Here is a 21133-nt window from a genome sequence, read left to right as displayed (position 1 = left end):
TGTCCATTCAGTCAAAAAATTAATTTTCAGGTACTGATGTTAAAAACAATAACTGCAAGCCTGTTTTATGTTTATATTGCAATAAAACTATTGGAATTGAGGTCTGGGCTTTGTCCGATGGAGTTCCTCTACAAAACTTTGCTTCATTAACAGGCACAGTTATGTTTCGATGTTGCCACGAAGTTAAAGGCATCTTATTAATTTTATATAATTAATTTGATACACCTGTTAGCAATGGGTGTGACTGAAATACCCGAACTTAATTATTTCAAATGGGTGTCCTAATACTTTTGGTCATATAATGTATATTACTCTTGCTTGTTTCCCTTTTTAGGGACAATCTATTGTTGGAAGCTGGTTTTCTGGCCCTCCTGGTTGCTCCTTTCTTACGAAGATCCTCCTCAACCCACGATGCTGTGACCTTTTGGTTGGTGCGCTGGCTACTCTTCAGGCTTGTGTTTAGCACAGGTGTAAGCAAGCTAGCCAGCAAAGACCCATCCTGGTGGGATCTCACAGGTAGGTGTTTGCAGTTTAGATATACTGGTAAAAAGTTAAAGTATTTTGTGCATCTGCTTTCATCTTAATGTGTCCTGATTTAATTCACAGCATTGAGTCGACATTATCAGACCCAGGAAAGCCCCACTCCACTGGCCTGGTATGCCTACCAGCTTCCTAATTGGCTGTTAAGGCTTGGTGCAGTTGGTGTACTGGCAGTGGAGATTTCTGTTCCTCTACTGATGTTCTTAATTCCTGTGCATGGCTTGAGAAGCGGTGCTTTTTGCATTCAGGTAGGTCATTCATGAGGGACAGAGGTATCCTAGTGGGTAAAGCTTTGTGTTATCCATTGGAAGATTGTGGGTTCAAATCCTAGCTCTGCCATGCATCCACTGTTTGGCTATTCAGCAAGTAAATGAGGAGATTATCTGTGAATGAAGAATGACTAGTAAATGAACGAGACTTGAAGGGATGGAGAACTCATGGTTAAAACAGAGAATTAAACTACATAAGCGTTGATATCACAGTAGGAAATTAACATGAGTGACAAAATCGGTCATTTAACATTTAATTTCTTAAATGTGGTATATGAGTGGTATACGGAAATGCAACTTCAATGTAGTTTGCTATAAAACAAATAATTGTAATAAGGTATATTAACCTTTAATAGAAAACAGTATCAACTCGAGAAAATGGATGGTTCACTGTGGATGTTAAAACTGCATGTGGCTCACAACAACTAGCAACAAATTCTGTGTTCAACACTGGAGTAAAATATATTTGGCAGATATAATATGGAAAATAAGAATTGTGCAATTTTATCTTTTGTTAAAAGCAGCAAAAAAGTTGTTGCATGCCATGTTTTATTTAATTTACCTTAAGTAAAATTGCATGTCTTGCGATGTGACTTGCGCATGTGCACATTGCAATGACGATGCTGAAATGATATATTGTTCATTCCTAGTGTATGTATACACTGATCAGCCATAACATAAACCACCTCCATGTTTCTACACACATTGTCAATTTTATCAGCTCCACTTACCATACAGAAGCACTTTGTAGTTCTACAATTACTGACTGTAGTCCATCTATTTCTCTGCATGCTTTTATAGCCCTTTTTCATGCTGTTCTTCAATGGTTAGAACTCCCCCACCACAGAGTAGGTATTATTTGGGTGGTGGATCATTCTCAGCACTGCAGTGACACTGACATGGTGGTGGTGTGTTAGTGTGTGTTGTGCTGGTATGAGTGAATCAGACACAGCAGTGCTGCTGGAGTTTTTAAACACCTCACTGTCACTACTGGACTGAGAATAGTCCACCAACCAAAAACATCCAGCCAACAGCGCCCTGTGGGCAGCGTCCTGTGGCCAATGATAAAGGTCTAGAAGATGACCAACTCAAACAGCAGCAATAAATGAGCGATCGTCTCTGACTTTACATCTACAAGGTGACCCAACTAGGTAGGAGTGTCTAATAACTCCAGCAGCGCTTCTGTGTCTGATCCACTCATACCAGCACAACACACACTAACACACCACCACCATGTCATTGTCACTGCAGTGCTGAGAATGATCCACCACCTAAATAATACCTGCTCTCTGGTGGTCCTGTTGGGGTCCTGACCATTGAAGAACAGGGTGAAAGCAGGTTAAACAAGTATGTAAAGAAACAGATGGACTACAGTCAGTAATTGTAGAACTACAAAGTGCTCCTATATGGTAAGTGGAGCTGATAAAATGACTGAGTGTAGAAACAAGGTGGATTTAATGTTATGGCTGATCAGTGTATCTGGCAAATAAAGGCATTCTTCTGTATAGTCACTGTATGTTCAAAATGATAAGAATTGCATAATAATTTTATACAAGACATTAAGTAAAGTTGACTGTAAATGTATTGTGTTACTAAAAAGGCAATTAAAAATTAATGACTATGTTCCAGTAAAGTATTTAGCTATATATGTTAATAATAATATTGCTAATATTATGGTGGACAATTGTAAATAAAGTTGTTTATTCCAGGTTTTCACGCAACTGTGTGCAATTCTTCTGGGTGGCTGCAACATCTTCAACCTGCTTACCATCGCACTGAGTTTCTCTCTGCTGGATGATGAGCATTCTGCCTGCTGCACAGCCCTCAAGAAAAAAGCCAAGACTAGGAGTATGTTGTCTTAACTTTAAAGTAAAAGTAGAGTATTTTTGAGTATACATATTTGTTAAGTAAATCAAGCATGAGTTATTACATACAGTGTATCACAAAAGTGAGTACACCCCTCACATTTCTGCAAATATTTTATTATATCTTTTCATGGGACAACACTATAGAAATAAAACTTGGATATAACTTAGAGTAGTCAGTGTACAGCTTGTATAGCAGTGTAGATTTACTGTCTTCTGAAAATAACTCAACACACAGCCATTAATGTCTAAATAACTGGCAACATAAGTGAGTACACCCCACAGTGAACATGTCCAAATTGTGCCCAAAGTGTCAATATTTTGTGTGACCACCATTATTATCCAGCACTGCCTTAACCCTCCTGGGCATGGAATTCACCAGAGCTGCACAGGTTGCTACTGGAATCCTCTTCCACTCCTCCATGATGACATCACGGAGCTGGTGGATGTTAGACACCTTGAACTCCTCCACCTTCCACTTGAGGATGCGCCACAGGTGCTCAATTGGGTTTAGTCCATCACCTTTACCTTCAGCTTCCTCAGCAAGGCAGTTGTCATCTTGGAGGTTGTGTTTGGGGTCGTTATCCTGTTGGAAAACTGCCATGAGGCCCAGTTTTCGAAGGGAGGGGATCATGCTCTGTTTCAGAATGTCACAGTACATGTTGGAATTCATGTTTCCCTCAATGAACTGCAGCTCCCCAGTGCCAGCAACACTCATGCAGCCCAAGACCATGATGCTACCACCACCATGCTTGACTGTAGGCAAGATACAGTTGTCTTGGTACTTCTCACCAGGGCGCCGCCACACATGCTGGACACCATCTGAGCCAAACAAGTTTATCTTGGTCTCGTCAGACCACAGGGCATTCCAGTAATCCATGTTCTTGGACTGCTTGTCTTCAGCAAACTGTTTGCGGGCTTTCTTGTGCGTCAGCTTCCTTCTGGGATGACGACCATGCAGACCGAGTTGATGCAGTGTGCGGCGTATGGTCTGAGCACTGACAGGCTGACCTCCCACGTCTTCAACCTCTGCAGCAATGCTGGCAGCACTCATGTGTCTATTTTTTAAAGCCAACCTCTGGATATGACGCCGAACACGTGGACTCGACTTCTTTGGTCGACCCTGGCGAAGCCTGTTCCGAGTGGAACCTGTCCTGGAAAACCGCTGTATGACCTTGGCCACCATGCTGTAGCTCAGTTTCAGGGTGTTAGCAATCTTCTTATAGCCCAGGCCATCTTTGTGGAGAGCAACAATTCTATTTCTCACATCCTCAGAGAGTTCTTTGCCATGAGGTGCCATGTTGAATATCCAGTGGCCAGTATGAGAGAATTGTACCCAAAACACCAAATTTAACAGCCCTGCTCCCCATTTACACCTGGGACCTTGACACATGACACCAGGGAGGGACAACGACACATTTGGGCACAATTTGGACATGTTCACTGTGGGGTGTACTGACTTATGTTGCCAGCTATTTAGACATTAATGGCTGTGTGTTGAGTTATTTTCAGAAGACAGTAAATCTACACTGCTATACAAGCTGTACACTGACTACTCTAAGTTATATCCAAGTTTCATGTCTATAGTGTTGTCCCATGAAAAGATATAATGAAACATTTGCAGAAATGTGAGGGGTGTACTCACTTTTGTGATACACTGTACATCTATATCTCTCTCTTCAGCTTGGGGCCAGTTTTTTGTTTCGGCTCTGACATTCCTCTTCAGGCTTGCCATCTACCTGCTGATTATCTTCGGTGCAATGAAGTTTTTTAAACTGGAGTTCAACTGGGAAAAGAAGATTGTGACATCAAAAACAAGTAAATCCCTCTTAGATTTGTATGTAATTTTGCCCATATTTTTTTATGGGTAGTAGTTGGATAGTTTGGTCTTTAGAGACCGGTTTGGAACTGTGTATATATAATGTTTGATTTAATGGAACACTGTTCCATAACGGTTCTGCTTTTCTGAGCACTATACCACCTTTAGGCTGATATAGTAATGTGTTTTTACGGCCCTTTGGGGTTGTGTTGAGGCAGCTAAGATTCCAGCATTCCAGCAATCTGATCACTGAATCTAACAATATGGCTTTGAGTGTTGAGACATGCACGGTTGAGCTGCTCATTAAAAATTCAAATCAATTGTGTCTGCACATATCAGTGTACAAATATATAATTAATATTTTTCTGTAATAAATACAGTGGCTCAGTGGGTAGCACTGTCGCCTCACAGCAAGAAGGTCCTGGGTACGATCCCCAGGTGGAGCTTATTACAAGTTACTTACTGTATAGCAAATAATATTTAAGTTGTATTTCTGTATATCACCCATGGGGCTGTGTGGAGTTTGTATGTTCTCCCTGTGTCTGCGTGGGTTTCCTCCGGAAGCTCCAGTTTCCTCCCACACTCCAAAAACATGCAAGTGAGGTGAATTGGAGATTCAAAATTGTCCATGACTGTTTGATATTAAAGACTTAAACTGATGAATCTTGTGTAACCAGTAATTACTTGTTCTGTCATAAATGAAACCAAAGTGTGTAAAACATGATGTTAAAATCCTAATAAATAAATAAATATACAGTCAGGGGCTTAATGGCTTCCATGGCAGAGCACTTGCATGCAAGACTTACATCACCAAGCAAAGCGTTGGCTGGAGTGGTGTAAAGCATACCACCACTGGAATTCTGTGAAGTGATGAATCACACTACTCTATCTTGGCAGTCTGATGGACCAGTCTGGATTTAGTGAATGCCAGGAGAACATTACTTGCCTGACTGCATTGTGCCCATCAACAAGTAGCGAGAGATCAAGTGAGAAAAATAAAGGAATCTGAGTGGATTTGGCAACACGAGCAGAATGGCTTGTTCTATAGTGAGTTGGAGGTTAATAAATATTTTGTTTTGTAGAGAACAATCACAGGTCAGAAATACTGTAAAACTCGTGTGCTGATGTATTATGATAGAAACTATATTACACCCCTGCCCCACCTGTTTACAACCTCTCCCCTGTGTTTCCCCTCGCTGTTTCTCACATTGATTGAGAGCCGAGTTTTGATCGCAGAGCGAACACCGAGTTCCTCCCGAACCTAGCGCTGACCCGTCGCCAAGCGAAAATCAGGGCAAGTGTGTGTGAACTAGACATAACTTGAGCTTCTGCCATGCTGAACTGATGTGCAGGTCAGATCTCATTGCGCAAAAAAACAGTGGCTGGTCACGCGAAATTAAAGGGGTAACAGATTTCCGTGTACACCGTAAAAAGGAGCGTATTTAAAAGATCGATCTCGCGTTTATATGAATCGATATCGGATCGTTCAAATAAAGATCGATTCGAATCGAAAAATCGATTTTATAAACCCACCCCTACTCGTTACAGCTGCAGTGTTTTCTTGTTATATCAGTTAACCACAATTACAGAGTTACAAAAAAACTGCTGACTTAACTCCATACTGAGAAAACAGCTTTCAAGGTTAGCTATGCTAATAACACAAAGCTCTAACTTATACAATGTCATTGGGCACATTTGGCCTTATTTGTGGCTGTCTGTTACACATTTGGCCTTATTTGTGACTGTTCCTCACATATTTTGTAAGGAAACTTCTTTTTAATTTTTATTTCCATTTAATCAGAAGGTGTGTTAGAATATATTTGTTTAGCTTATGGTTTGGGACAAAAAACCCAGTAATGACCCATGTCTGTCCTATAAATAGATTTTATCCACAAGCCAATTTACATCTCTAACCATGTTTTACATAACACAAACCAAAACAACCATAGAACAATTCAAAAGATAGGGAGGTTAAAAACAGATCATGCTTGTTTGTTTTTTGCATTGCATTAAATGTGTGTTTGAATTAAGCTAGTAATACTAATGAATGGATTATATACTGTATAGTTATTGTTTTTTTATGTTTCTACTGACTGTCTTTTGAATTCTTTTTCAAACAGCCTTTACAGAAAACCAATTCGATGAGTTCATGAGGAACATCCAGGCTCCTACCGTTTGGATGGGAGTGCTCTCTCTGACTTGGGAAGTGGTAGCTGCTATGCTCAAGTAAGACCTTTTTATCTTTATTTGCTTTTTCATTGACTGTGAAAGTAATGTTTTGTTTGAGTTTCAATCATTTTTGTTGTAACTTCTCTTCTCAGATGTTTGTATGCTCGAGGCATTTTAGGCAAGCTGTGGGCGCTTATTCAATGGGTCATTTTCTCTGCTGCAGCCGTGGGTGTTTTAACGCTCAGTGTCGTAAGTAACAGCTCACATATTTTCATGTTTAAAAAAAAAGAATAATAAAAGATCATGGGTGTCCAAAGCTCATTAATGCACATGGAGAGCAAAAGCTGGCCTGGCTTGTCTGATCTCGCAGAAGAGCTACTGTTGCACAGATTGCTGAAAAAGCTACTTCTGGCTATGATAGAAAGCTGTTAGAACACTGGGTTCGGTTGCTGCAGGTTGACAATGTCTGCTACCAGAAGCACATACAATAAACACATGATTAGATTAGATTAGTTTAAACTTTGTCATTGTGCATAGTACAAGAACAGAGCCAATGAAATACAGTAGCATCTAATCAGAAGTGCAAGATAGAGATTATTTACATATAATACAGTTAAAGTGCAGAAGTGACCAGATAAGTAAAATGAGGAGACACAAGTTAAAGAATATGAAACAGGTAATGCTGATTATACAGTGTACATAATTACAGAGTGGTAAAAAGAGGAATAAAAGTGGCTAAATAAATAAGTAATGGATTAGAATAAATAAAGTAGAGTATATAAGTATAGCAAAATATATATGTATTTCCTTTTCTGGTTATGTGCATGCACAGGAGTGTGCATTGCCTACCTGGTAAAGATATGGCATCCGGTGTGCTGTGGGTAGATGCCACCACAAGCTTTGGACTTCACAGACTTTACTGCTCATAAATAAAAACATGTTAGACTTTTGTGCTACATGGCTAGCAATTTATTATACTTTAGTTGTAGGCAAAACATGTTTTGCTTCCATGGTTCAGAATTCTAGTTTATACACAGTAATTTCTGATAAAGCTTTTCAAACAGTGCAACTGGAATGCTAAAACTCCACCTGCTATTTCCACCGTTTCACTTATATTGAACAAACAAAGACATTTGTTAACATCACACTTAAATTCCAGCTGTTTATTTTGCTTTTAAAATTGTCCTAAACAAAAAAAACATTTTATTGTTATTTGAAATTAATGTTTTTCATTCATATTATAAATTTATATTATTTCATTTATCTTAAACAGCAGGTTTACTATCTGCTAATAAATTTATATAAATTTAAGAAAAAAAAAAAAAGAAAAAAAAAATGTTACTCACACTGTTACTAAACACTTACTAAAAATGTTACACTCACAGTGTAATCACACAATTAGGCATTTAGCAATGTGTGCACATCCAACTCTTTTACGCAAAAAAGGTACTACAAGTTTCTACATGGACATTTGAAGTCATGTGCCATATAAAATCACTCGACGTTGAACATTACTAATGTATCTATATTCGAGTTTAACATTTTAAATATATTTTTTTAGCTGTAATAACTTAGTTAAAATACATTTAACATAAGCCAACTAAGATATGTATCCTTCAAGTCAAGTCCTGTAAAATTTTAAGTTGGTTATGTGATATTCAAAATCATGGGGTTATTTAATAGTGAATAAATGAATCTTGTAATGCTGCTTTTTTGGTCCAGGGAAGAACTAGAATGTATTTGTAATAGTAGAGACCTGTCTACATTAGGGATTGTGATATCACAAAAATCTGTGTTATATCATGGTTAGGGTATACAGCATGCGATTACTGGGTAAGAACAAGCTTAATTTATTGTGGTATGGATTTTAGGTAAAAACATTCCTGGTTATGTAAAATTCAAATTCATACGGTTATTTAATTGTGAATAAATGAATATTGTGTTGCTTTTGTGGTCCAGGGAAGAACTAGCTTGTATTTGTAATAGTGGAGACCTGTCTACATTAGGGTTGGTGGTATCACCAAAATCTATGTTATATCATGGTTAGGGTTACTGGGTAAGAACAACCTTAATTCCTTGTTGCATGGATTACAGAAGGTAATAACATTTCTTTGAGATTTTGGAGATTTTGAGAACTACAATTATTGAGCTAGAATAAAGTTCAACCAAAACACTAAAAAAAAAAACATTTTTTGTTTGTGTTTGTGTCTGTATCTACACTTAGGTTCCATACACTGCCCTGACAGGAACCACCAGTAACATTTTACCGGAGGTGAGACTGGCCTACAGTGTGGTGGAAAAGTATCAACTAGTCAGTTCATATGGCACTCAGCACAGAACGATCCCTCCTGCCGGAAGGCCTGAAATCATCATTGAAGGCAGTGATGATAAAAAAACATGGACGGTAAGAAAATCTTAAATATTTAAATTGTTTATTTTACTCATTACAAAAAAAAATTAAACAGAAACTTGAGAAGGCACAGCAGTACATGAGTAACATCATTCATTGTTGGGTTCTGGTAATAGGTGGGTTTTAAATATTTTTGACCCCCCCCACTTGGTTCCTCTGTGGATCAAGAATGTCTATCAAACATATCCTATATTCATGCCAAAAGATGAACACCATCAGATCAAAATTCTACCATACAAACAACTACAAGGAAATCTTCACCTAGGTACCCCTCCAAACTGATTACATTCTTAGAAGCACTAAAAAACACCAAATACGTTATGACAATATAAACAATTAAATTCTACTCTGTGTCAGTCACACAAACACTCTAACCACTATACTCTAACCAGTAAAGCAAGCAAATCAACCCTCGACTTTCATGTTTAAAGACTGAATTTATTATTCAGCCATAATAATAGCCATATCAGCTGACCATGGCATTAAGAATTAAGCAAATAAATAAATACAAATATTATTGAGAGCATGAGTAACAGGCTTTGGGTTTTGCGCCATCAGAACAAAAGCAAACAACTTGCCAATGAGTCCGCAAGACTAAAAGATGACATCTGATAGACTTTCACATAAAACCAATCAGGATTGTTGAACAGTAAAACAGTCGTAATTTATACAAAGCAAGCCATCAGAGACTAACCTGCCATTTCTAGGGGGTCTTTTTTAAAAACAGATCAACATAAATACAGCCACAGCAAAATAGCCTCTGGTGTTTCTGTGTAGGCTTTACATTTTCCATGACCCTGTACAGGATGAAGCATTATATTATTATAAATAAATACATAACAAAAAAACTGATGTAATACAGTAAAATATTGTAATAGTTTATTTTAAAGTCTGTGTAAACATTGCTGTTGTAAAGAAAACTATAACTGAACTACATAAGTCAAACATTGCTAGGGATACCAGATCAGTTTCTCTTGTAGCATTTACATCTATATGTTCTATTCTGTAATTCTTATATACATCTACACTGACAAAGCATACATATGAGCACTGACAGGTGAAGTGAATAACACTGATTATCTCTTCATCACGGCACCTGTTAGTGGGTGGGATATATTAGGCAGCAAGTGAAAATTTTATCCTCAAAGTTGATGTGTTAGAAACAGGAAACATGGGCAAGCAGAAGGATTTGAGTGAGTTTGATAAGGGCCAAATTGTGATGGCTAGACGACTGGTTCAGAGCATCTCCAAAACTGCAGCTCTTTTGGGGTGCAGTGGTCAGTATCTATCAAAAGTGGTCCAAGGAAGGAACAGTGGTAAACTGGCGACAGGGTCATGGGCAGCCAAGGCTCACTGATGCACATGGTCCGATCCAACAGACGAGCTACTGTAGCCTCTTTCAGCAGTATAATGCGCCCTGCCACAAAGCAAAAATGGTTAAAAAATGGTACAACAACGAGTTTGAGGTGTTGACTTGTCCTCCAAATTCCCCAGATCTCAATCCAATCGAGCATCTGTGGGATGTGCTGGACAAACAAGTCCGATCCATGGAGGGCACACCTAGCAACTTACAGGAGTTATAGGATCTGCTGCTAACATCTTAACACCTTCAGGGGTGTTTTGGCAGCAAAAGAGGGGCCAATACAATATTAGGAAGGTGGTCATAATGTCATGCCTGATTGGTATATATATTGCAGTTCTGTATATAAAAGGCTTCACAAGTCTAACTGATAAAAAATTTTAATCAGTAAAAAGACAGTGAGCAGTTGTAATGGCATATTTTGTTTAGTTTTTACATTCATAATAATTATGACCAATTTCTTCAGCTAATTTCAAAACAAAGGTTGTTTTTTGAGACTTCATAACAGAACTAGGTGAGATGGTCACAAAGGTCAATGTGTTCTTTAATAATTAATCTTTATAACAATGTAGAATTCATACAATTCATAACATTGAAATTAATATCCTAAATGCAAACTAAATACACCTGTGTTTTTTTACTGTTTAAAAATATTTGCTTTGTAATCAGGCAGCACTCTACTGTCAATATTACAGAAAATTGCTTGGAAACCAACTTGTTATTCATGGTAACTGTGTAGTTAAGTTGATGTGGCAGTTAGCATTGTTTGCATGAAACCAGTTGTTTATCTACACATATAGTCTTTTTTTGTTTAAGCAGGAATCACAGAACAAACTAGATCTGTCTCTGTAACACCACACACTACCAATGACACATCAACCAGGGATGTCACTGATTCACTGGCTAACCGATAACCGACAAAGACATTAATGCAATTCTGGACTTACACATGCCCCATCCAAAATGTGTGCACTAGCCGATTACATCTTGTCACCTGCACAAGGCGAGTTCATATGTTGATGTTTAGGTGCCATCAATCAGCCAGCATCAATCAGATCGTAATTGCATCAGCCAATCAGAACAAGCCAATCATTGTTCATGTAGGTGCTCAGCCTGCCGGTTTGATGTTGTCAGCTCTGATGTGCTAGCGTGCTTTACCGCCACCTGAAAGCCTGCCCCAGCTCTTATCAGGAAAACCTTTAATATACAGACTGCATCTCAACTCATGATTAGGGTGTTTAGTTAGTACTAGTAATAAACTGTATGCTATAAACCCTGCCGAGCTGGTTCTGCTCAATGTATTGTTGTTTATCTTACTGTTCTATAATACTGCCGTGTTTGCCATGTTCCACTGATCTTTTCTTTGCTTTTGGATTTGAAATATTATGAACCATGGACAAATATGTGTCAGGTGAAATTGTTGGTTAAATGAGTACTGTTATATACCATGTTTTGGTATTTGAAAAAAAAATCCCTTTCAATAAGGGGGCTGGGGTGGTGCAGCTGTATATTACACTAGCCAGTTACCTCTGGAATCTATGGTATCTACATACAGACCTAATTAGCAATGTCTGTATATGTATTATGCTCCTGATAATGAGAAGTAACAAACTAATCCTTGTGGTGTTTTTTGCTGAGCCTCTCTTTGCTACATCAGACTTTTGATCTTGCCTGTTACAGGAACTGAACTTCATGTATAAGCCCGGCAGTGTGAGTGGGGCTCCTGTAGTTCTCGGTCCACACGAGCCTCGGTTAGAAGAGCTGCTGTGGGAAGCTGCTCGTGGAGGACACGACCAAAGCCCCTGGTTTACAGGCCTGATACAGCGCCTGCTGGAGGGCAAAGAGGATGGTGAGCCAAATTATACCCAAACAAGCTTACAACATAATCTGAAAATCTGCACCTAGTTACTAACAACGATGGCATATGTGCCAGTTTGTGGGTAGCTTATTCAAACTATATTAATGCAGATTTTGCTTAATGACTATTTTAATAAGCTTATTTGTGTGGTTCGTCTCTGTTGTCTCTGCTCTGCTGTAGTGGAGAGTCTAGTGCAGGTGGATGAAGCTCAGTATCCTTTCAGCTCCACTCCACCGGAATTTGTTAGAGCCAAGGTTTACCACTACCATTTTACCCGCACTGCTGAAGATGGGTGAGTTTTACCCTTAATTCAAGTTTTTCATCCATCCATACTGGATGTTAGGATGTGTTCTAGATCCAAGAGTCGATTTTTGACTTTATTTACTCTTTATTTATTTTAAACTTTCTAGATCTGCCACTGGATTTTTCCTTTATGTAAACACCAGAGACTGTTTAATGTAAACAATCACAGGAATGGCAGTTACTGACATTTAAAAACCAGCTTATCCGGCACCAATGTCTATGCCAAAATTAAGAATATTTTTTCCCACAGTTACATGTCACTATTATATGAACTTTTTATCCAATGTCTGTATGATTTTATATATAAATTATGCTTTTACATGACTGGTTGATTGGCATAGAATGCATAGTATCCTAATGTATGTTTGTTTTAATAGCTTTTTATAAAATACATGACTACTGTATTATGTGATATGAAATAATACATACTATAGTAAATATGTAGGCACTCTGCTGGCACAGTGGTCTATCATACTAGCCCCTCACTACTGAGATCTAGGTTTGAGACTTAGGTGTACTAGTGGTTGTTCAGGCATCTACACAGATATGATTGGCTTTGAAAGGGGGGTCCAGAGTATTTTTGTTCAGGGTATTTTTGCCTTGCGCCCAGTGTTTACTGGCGAATCAAGGCCCACCACAACCCTAAGCAGTATGAAGAGGTTAATCAAAATTAACTACATTCATTCATTGTCTGTCAAAAAGCAATAAAATATTCTCAACATGACAGATGAATGCATTTGCGTTTGTGAGGTCAGACTTTAATGGTGTATGAGAGGGCCTGGTTTGCATTTTCCGTTTTGATCCCAAAGGTGTTTGGCCTGCACAAAGCCCTAACCTCAACCTGTCTGTCAAGTTCCTCCACACTGAACTTACTGTATTCAGTAATAAAGAGGTGTCTCCCAACATACTTAACCTTAAAGATTATAAAAATATTATTCTTCTTTTAACTACAGCTAAAGGAAACTTATCTGCCTTAATTAAATATTTGCTTCCTAATTTTTGTGTAGTACCTAACATGTAGCTGTTATATTGATAGAACTCAGCCGAAGGCCTGGTGGAAAAGGGAGTTTGTGAGGGACTTCTTTCCCACAGTGCACTTGGGTGATTCTGTACTTACTACGCTGCTGAATGAGGCTGGACTAAAGGTAACCTAGGACTGCGATTGCAATTAATGTCATTATGTACATTATGAATAGTAAAGTTCACACACTTGTTTTTAATATTTTCAAAGACATTTTAGATAATTTTTTAAAAAAACTTAAAAAAAGCTCCTTAACGAGCACTTCAGTAGGTACACCTATCTGGTATGTATTCATGTATTGTGTACTGTTACAATTAAAAATATCCAACACCGAAAATAAATAACTTTTCTGCAGAGCTCAATTTAGCTCTAAATCAAGTCAGTTGAATGATGCAACAAATGTACAATAAAAATGAATAATGTTTGATTTCAGAGTAAAAATGAGCTGATTACAACCTCTACATATTATTGCAGACTTTAAAACATACTGCAAGTCTTTTTGACCTAAAGTTGGGTTACAGCATGAATCAACCATTGGAAACCTGATATTACAAGTCACTACCATGTTTTGCAGTGTTTGGCTGCACAGATTGGTCTCTCTGTCTCATGTCCCTTGTAGCAGACAAGCCCCCGATAAAGCAGCCCATGTCATATGTCTCCCTTGTCTAACGACTCTTAATTTGCCTCAGCTGTGACATATAAACACAATTAAGAGTTGTTTAAATTGTGACAGCTCATCATGTTAGCAACACAACTTGATCACACCCTCTCATTACCACATTTAATGTCAGTGCAGTTCTAAGAATTATACACCACCCAAACATCACCTTGTCAGTGGGGGTCCAGGTGGTCTTTTTCGATTGGTAAATGTGCTACAACAATCAACAGATGGGTTACAGTCAGTAATTCTATAGACACAACTTTTATATGTACCAGATCAGTGTACCTAATAAAGTGCTCAGCGAATGTATATAAACTACATGGCTGGGAGTATGTGAACACTGCTTTTTAATTAGTTGGCTTAAACCTACTGCATGGTTGTAAACTTAATGTGTTTTGTATCTGTTGGCAATCTCTACAGACAAACATTTTTTAACAGAATGGGTCACTCTGGTGGGCAGCTGGTTTTCAGTATTTAGGCTAGGAATTGTAGTTCAAGGAAAAGGTTTAGTGTTTTGCCACTGTCTGGTGGGGCTTGAACCGGCAACCTTCTGATTACTAGTCCTGTACCTTAACCACTGTGCGGCCACTGCCTACAGTAAGAAATAGGAGGCAGGTGAGTGAATGAGGTGATGTGAGATCAATTTGTAGACTGGTACTGGAGTAAGACATGGAAGTTATAGCAGTACAGAACAGGGGTTAGTGAGGAAATAGTTGGTCAGTTATATGATGAGATGAATTGAGATGTCTATGGTATGTTTCTGCTTTGAGCTTAGTGTTTTTGGGATTGGCTCCATACACCATTATCTCAATGATTAATGAAGCTTAATGAATGATGATTACCAATCAGTTATGGTGGTTTTTATTTAGGTTTCCAAATCATTTTGTCTATGTAGAGAAACTATATTCTACCAAATGGTTTGTTTATTTAAAATCAAACATGTGGCTACATTACTGACATCATGTTTTTGTGTATCTAGAAGACGTTCCCAGTCCAGCCCAGTTCAGACACACAACTGTCCCAGGCTCTGAGTGTACTGCAGGGCCATGCAAAGGGTCTGTCTGGACCCATGCTGATTTTAAGCTTGCTCGCTGCTGTGGCTTCTATACTTCTTCTCAAAGTTCTCTTCTCATGGACCGGGAGCAGTAAAGGTACAAAGCCAAAAACGGTTTCATCTGAACAGAAAAGAAAACCCAAAGCGGCCGCCGATGCCTCAGGGAAAAGCCATGCAGCTTCCAGTCGAGGAGGCAAAAAGGACAACTCAGAGGAGAGGAAGCTGGACTCTGACAGAAGTCCCCGCAAGAGAAAGTAAAAGCCTGAACAGCACTTTTGGCCATCCTCTATCTCTGGAAAGAAGCAATAGGGGGAGCATTTAGTCTCAGGTGTGTGCTGACTTCAGTGGCTGTCTAAATTCTGTAGATTATTCCTCTAAACCCCTTCAATTTATTTGGTTGACCAAAAGCAGACTAGCATCATCTGTTCAATAACAGAGCCACTAGGTCTCTTAGCGATGAAATGTGCCAGGGCCTTTAAATAATCACTTAAAATCTTAAAAACTGGGTGTAATGTTTATTATGTGTAAGGACTCAAATAATATAATATTTTCCGGTAAGCCTGTGTATTTAACATCACAAATAGCTGCAGGATTTGATTGTAATAAGCTGAATGAATTTTTTGGAATTTAGGCTTGTTACTAGTTTAACTCCTCAAAAGGGAGTAATGTTAAGATGTGTATTTTCATCCCATGATGTAAACAGTTAAGAATTATAAAGTGTCTTTCATAAAGATGTGGATTTTATTTTCTTTCACAAATTTTAGGCCTAGCTTACATTTACATTTCTATTCAAATATCAAACTATTAGTTGTTACTATTAGGCACATTATCTATTGCTTTTTAATAATATTTAGTTTTATTAATAGATTAATTGAGAATAATAATATATACGAGGGTTCTTTAAAAAGTTCCCACACTTTTTTAACTCTATTTATTAAGAATTTAAAAAACACATTACATCACTTTTCTACATAGTCACCTTCCAATGCATTTTTCCAGCATCACACCAACTTTTTAATGCCATCAGCGAAAACATTTTTGGTTGAGTTCATAGCCACAGATGCACCGCTGCTTTCACATCGTCATCACATGAAAGTCTTCTTCCCCTTAAAGCTTCTTTGAGCGGTCCAAAAAGGTGGAAATTGGATGGCGCCAAATCAGGACTATAAGCTCTCTGTCTGGACACGAGCAATTACTACTCCTCCCGCCCTCACCGTTTCCAACCAAAATATTAAAATGTGTGGAAACTTTTTAAAGATCTCTTGTATATAGTAATTTAGCCAGTTATGTAGCTCCAGGTTGGAAATAAGCATGTATCCATGGACAAACTATTATTTTTCTGGTTTTCCCCCCTTAATCTCCCAGTCTAGTAGTTTTCAATTCCCAATTGTGAATCTGCTGCCGCTTGCATGTCTCCCAATCTAATCAACGAGAGCCGGATCACCACACACCCTCTCCAACGTGTCCAATCTGCTGCCTCCCACCTCCTGCCATTGTTTGGTTTTAACACAGCCATATCGCTCTCTAAGAACCATGCTAAGCTCTTGTGTCTGCACAGGAGCCTGGACCAGTCCCGGAGTTTGTATCTGGCAACAGGAAGAGACCCCATTCAAACTTTCCTCCCTCAAACACAGCCATTTGTGTTTGTGTCGACACCTGGCTAGATCACATTTAATGGCTACTTTCAGCATGATACTGCACCATGTTAGGAAACACGAGTCATCTCAAACTGGTTCCAGGAGCATGACAATGAATGTTCAAAATCTGTGTACTTACATAGCCTCCTCAGTTACCAGGCCAGTGACACATCTTTGGGATGTAGTATAACGACAAATCTGCAGCAAAAATCTCGGAGAACTGTGTCCCCCTTGATGAGATGTTACAAATCAGAATCGAGGAGTATTGAGTTTTCATAAATCAGTCACCACCAGGTGGCAGTGTAAGCAAAAGTTCAAATTAGTTTTACTCCAAAGGCTACTGCACCGGTACACTGTCATAATGTACTTTTATTTTATTAAACATCGTTTTATAATACAAACTAAGGTGCCAAATTAAACGAGTGGCTTGCATGAATGGAAATTTCTTACATTTAACACATTTTCAATTAAAACCATACTAAAATCCCTTAATGAAAAACCTTTACCAAACGGTATGCATATAGCACTTGTTCGTTAATTAAAAATAATCAAATGTAGACATGAATAATGTAATTAAAATGTCTTCATAAATTTTTTTTTTTATATATAAGAAAGCAATAAGCCACGAGAGGCCGTGCATTACTGTGATTTTAGCACGGGGATGACGTTTTTGGCACGACGCGAAGCGGAGTGCCTAAAACTACTTTCCCCGTGCTAAAATCATAACAGTAATGCACGGTCTCGAGTGGCTTATTGCTTTTATAAAACGGCGGTCAACATAAAATATAAGAAATACAACAATGTTTAATTAATAAATGTATTTATCGTGTATAAACTTACAATAAAGCATTCTTCCGCGACGCAAAATAGTTCGATTAACAGTGTTGCTAGGCAACATGAGGGCGAAAATAACATTAATTTTTTCTATTCAGTGGCGTATTAATATGGAATGATGTGAGGTGGTCCTAGGTGTGCGTTTATCGGGGATTTTACAACGGCTTTGAACGCGGCTCAGCCAATCAGATTTTAGGATCAGATTTTTTTATCCGTTTTATAAAAGCAATTTTTGAACAGTTTCACCATATCAATCAGTTGTTATAAAACGGATAGTTCCGGTCCTTAAATCTGATTGGCTGAGCCGCGTTCGAAGCCGTTGTAAAATCCCCGATAAACTCACACCTATGACCACCTCACATCATTCCATATTAATACACCACTGAATAGAAAAAGTTAATGTTATTTTCGCCCTCACGTTGCCTAGCAACACTGTTAATCGGATTACCTTGCGTCACGGAAGAATGCTTTATTGTAAGTTTATACACAATAAATACATTTATGATTAAACATTGTTGTATTTATTATATTTTATGTTGACCGCCGTTTTATAAAAGCAATAAGCCACTCGAGACCGTATGTTACTGTTATGATTTTAGCACGGGAAAGAAGTTTTAGGCACTCCGCTTCGCGTCGTGCCAAAAACGTCATCCCCGTGCTAAAATCACAGTAACGTACGGCCTCTCGTGGCTTATTGCTTTAATCAAACAGGTCAGACATCGGAGGAAACACAGTAGAGAGAGTGTCTAATTTCAAATTCCTAGGCACACACATCTCCCAGGACCTCACATGGACCACCAACACCACCTCTCTAGTGAAAAAAGCACAGAAGCGGCTCTACTTTTTAAGGACACTAAGAAAGGCCAACCTGTCCAAGCAGCTACTGGTGTCCTTCTATCGCAGCACGGTGGAAAGCATACTCACCCATGGCATTCTGGTGTGGTATGCCAGCTGCTCTGAGGCTGACAAGAAGGCTCTTCAGAGGGTAATCAAATCAGCTCAGAGAACCATCAACACTGAGCTGCCTTCACTAGAGAACATTTACAAAACCCGATGCCTGCGTCGGGCCACAAACATCATAAAGGACTCATTTCACCCTTGTTGCAACCTGTTCTCCTTGTTGCCCTCTGGTAGGCGCTATAGGAGTATCAAGGCCCGTACTTCCAGACTCCTGAAAAGCTTTTACCCCTCCGCCATAAAAACACTAAACTATCAAACTTTACATCCTAGGAAATAATGTGCAATTTATAGAGACCGTGCAATAACCTTCTTCTTCTTTTCTTTTCTGGAAAGTTCTTAAAACCACACGTTTATTTCTGTATCTAGATGTGTATATGTTTATTTTGTAAATACATGTGTATATACAGGGGTTGGACAAAATAACTGAAACACCTGGTTTTAGACCACAATAATTTATTAGTATGGTGTAGGGCCTCCTTTTGCAGCCAATACAGTGTCAATTCGTCTTGGAAATGACATATACAAGTCCTGCACAGTGGTCAGAGGGATTTTAAGCCATTCTTCTTGCAGGATAGTGGCCAGGTCACTACGTGATGCTGGTGGAGGAAAACGTTTCCTGACTCGCTTCTCCAAAACACCCCAAAGTGGCTCAATAATATTTAGATCTGGTGACTGTGCAGGCCATGGGAGATGTTCAACTTCACTTTCATGTTCATCAAACCAATCTTTCACCAGTCTTGCTGTGTGTATTGGTGCATTGTCATCCTGATACACGGCACCGCCATTGGATGCACATGGTCCTCCAGAATGGTTCGGTAGTCCTTGGCAGTGACGCGCCCATCTAGCACAAGTATTGGGCCAAGGGAATGCCATGATATGGCAGCCCAAACCATCACTGATCCACCCCCATGCTTCACTCTGGGCATGCAACAGTCTGGGTGGTACGCTTCTTTGGGGCTTCTCCACACCGTAACTCTCCCGGATGTGGGGAAAACAGTAAAGGTGGACTCATCAGAGAACAATACATGTTTCACATTGTCCACAGCCCAAGATTTGCGCTCCTTGCACCATTGAAACCGACGTTTGGCATTGGCACGAGTGACCAAAGGTTTGGCTATAGCAGCCCGGCCGTGTATATTGACCCTGTGGAGCTCCCGACGGACAGTTCTGGTGGAAACAGGAGAGTTGAGGTGCACATTTAATTCTGCTGTGATTTGGGCAGCCGTGGTTTTATGTTTTTTGGATACAATCCGGGTTAGCACCCGAACATCCCTTTCAGACAGCTTCCTCTTGCGTCCACAGTTAATCCTGTTGGATGTGGTTTGTCCTTCTTGGTGGTATGCTGACATTACCCTGGATACCGTGGCTCTTGATACATCACAAAGACTTGCTGTCTTGGTCACAGATGCGCCAGCAAGACGTGCACCAACAATTTGTCCTCTTTTGAACTCTGGTATGTCACCCATAATGTTGTGTGCATTGCAATATTTTGAGCAAAACTGTGCTCTTACCCTGCTAATTGAACCTTCACACTCTGCTCTTACTGGTGCAATGTGCAATTAATGAAGACTGGCCACCAGACTGGTCCAATTTAGCCATGAAACCTCCCACACTAAAATGACAGGTGTTTCAGTTATTTTGTCCAACCCCTGTATATGTCTGTGTGTACATACATGTACCGTCAAGGAGATGCTCAAAAATTTCGTTGTGCACTGTGCAATGACAATAAAGGCATTCTATTCTATTCTATTCTATTCTATTCTATTCTATTCTTGATGCTAGTTTGCTAACTGACAGAGTGCTGGTTGGCAGTAAAGAGCACAAATTCATCATTTAAATAAAATAAAATAAACGTTAACTCTTCACCCCATTTTAATGAGCAAATTGAATTCAATGTGCATTCATGTCACTGGAAAATGTAATCTACAGTATATTTCCAAAAGTATTTGGACAACAGACCATGAGCTTACTGTACATCTTATTTCAATAACAAAGGGTATTACAATAGTGACCTCTATGTGATCTTTTTGACTGTAACAGCAAACCCTCTGGGAAAGCTTCACACAGGACTTTGAAGTATGTATGTGCATGTATATATGATTTTGTGCCCATTTGGTCAAATAAACTTTTGTACAGCTGGGCACTGATGTTGGTCAAGAAAGCCTCAGTTGATGTTCCAGTTCATTCCAAAGCTGGGGCTGGGGTCAGAGCTCTGTGCAGGCCACTGGAGACCTTGCTTGCTATAGCACCATAGTGTGATGCTACCACCACCATGTTTTTTTTTTCATAGATGATATTAGTAAGGTGATGCAGAGTGCCTGTTTTTTCACTGGGCATAGTGCTTTCTCTTCAATCCAAAAACTGATATGCACC

General features: G+C 39.1%; 1 protein-coding gene across 1 annotated transcript in view; it reads left to right on the top strand.

The window, feature by feature from the left end:
* The window catches only part of lmf2b (lipase maturation factor 2b), a 32830-nt gene extending 16770 nt beyond the window's left edge, over positions 1-16060 (top strand). The window contains exons 4-14 of the mRNA XM_062994952.1: positions 335-516; positions 607-788; positions 2519-2657; positions 4358-4492; positions 6614-6719; positions 6815-6911; positions 8887-9066; positions 12113-12281; positions 12471-12582; positions 13630-13738; positions 15255-16060. Of these exons, the coding sequence (XP_062851022.1) occupies positions 335-516; positions 607-788; positions 2519-2657; positions 4358-4492; positions 6614-6719; positions 6815-6911; positions 8887-9066; positions 12113-12281; positions 12471-12582; positions 13630-13738; positions 15255-15587 (1744 nt within the window). The 3' untranslated portion in view covers positions 15588-16060. The remainder of the gene's footprint in view (positions 1-334; positions 517-606; positions 789-2518; positions 2658-4357; positions 4493-6613; positions 6720-6814; positions 6912-8886; positions 9067-12112; positions 12282-12470; positions 12583-13629; positions 13739-15254) is intronic.
* Positions 16061-21133: the final 5073 nt, after the last annotated feature.

This window comes from Trichomycterus rosablanca, chromosome 1, assembly GCF_030014385.1.
Source record: "Trichomycterus rosablanca isolate fTriRos1 chromosome 1, fTriRos1.hap1, whole genome shotgun sequence".
NCBI classification, from domain to species: Eukaryota; Metazoa; Chordata; class Actinopteri; order Siluriformes; family Trichomycteridae; genus Trichomycterus; species Trichomycterus rosablanca.
Note: the sequence above shows the minus strand (reverse complement) of the source record. Positions and strands in the feature narration are given on the sequence as shown.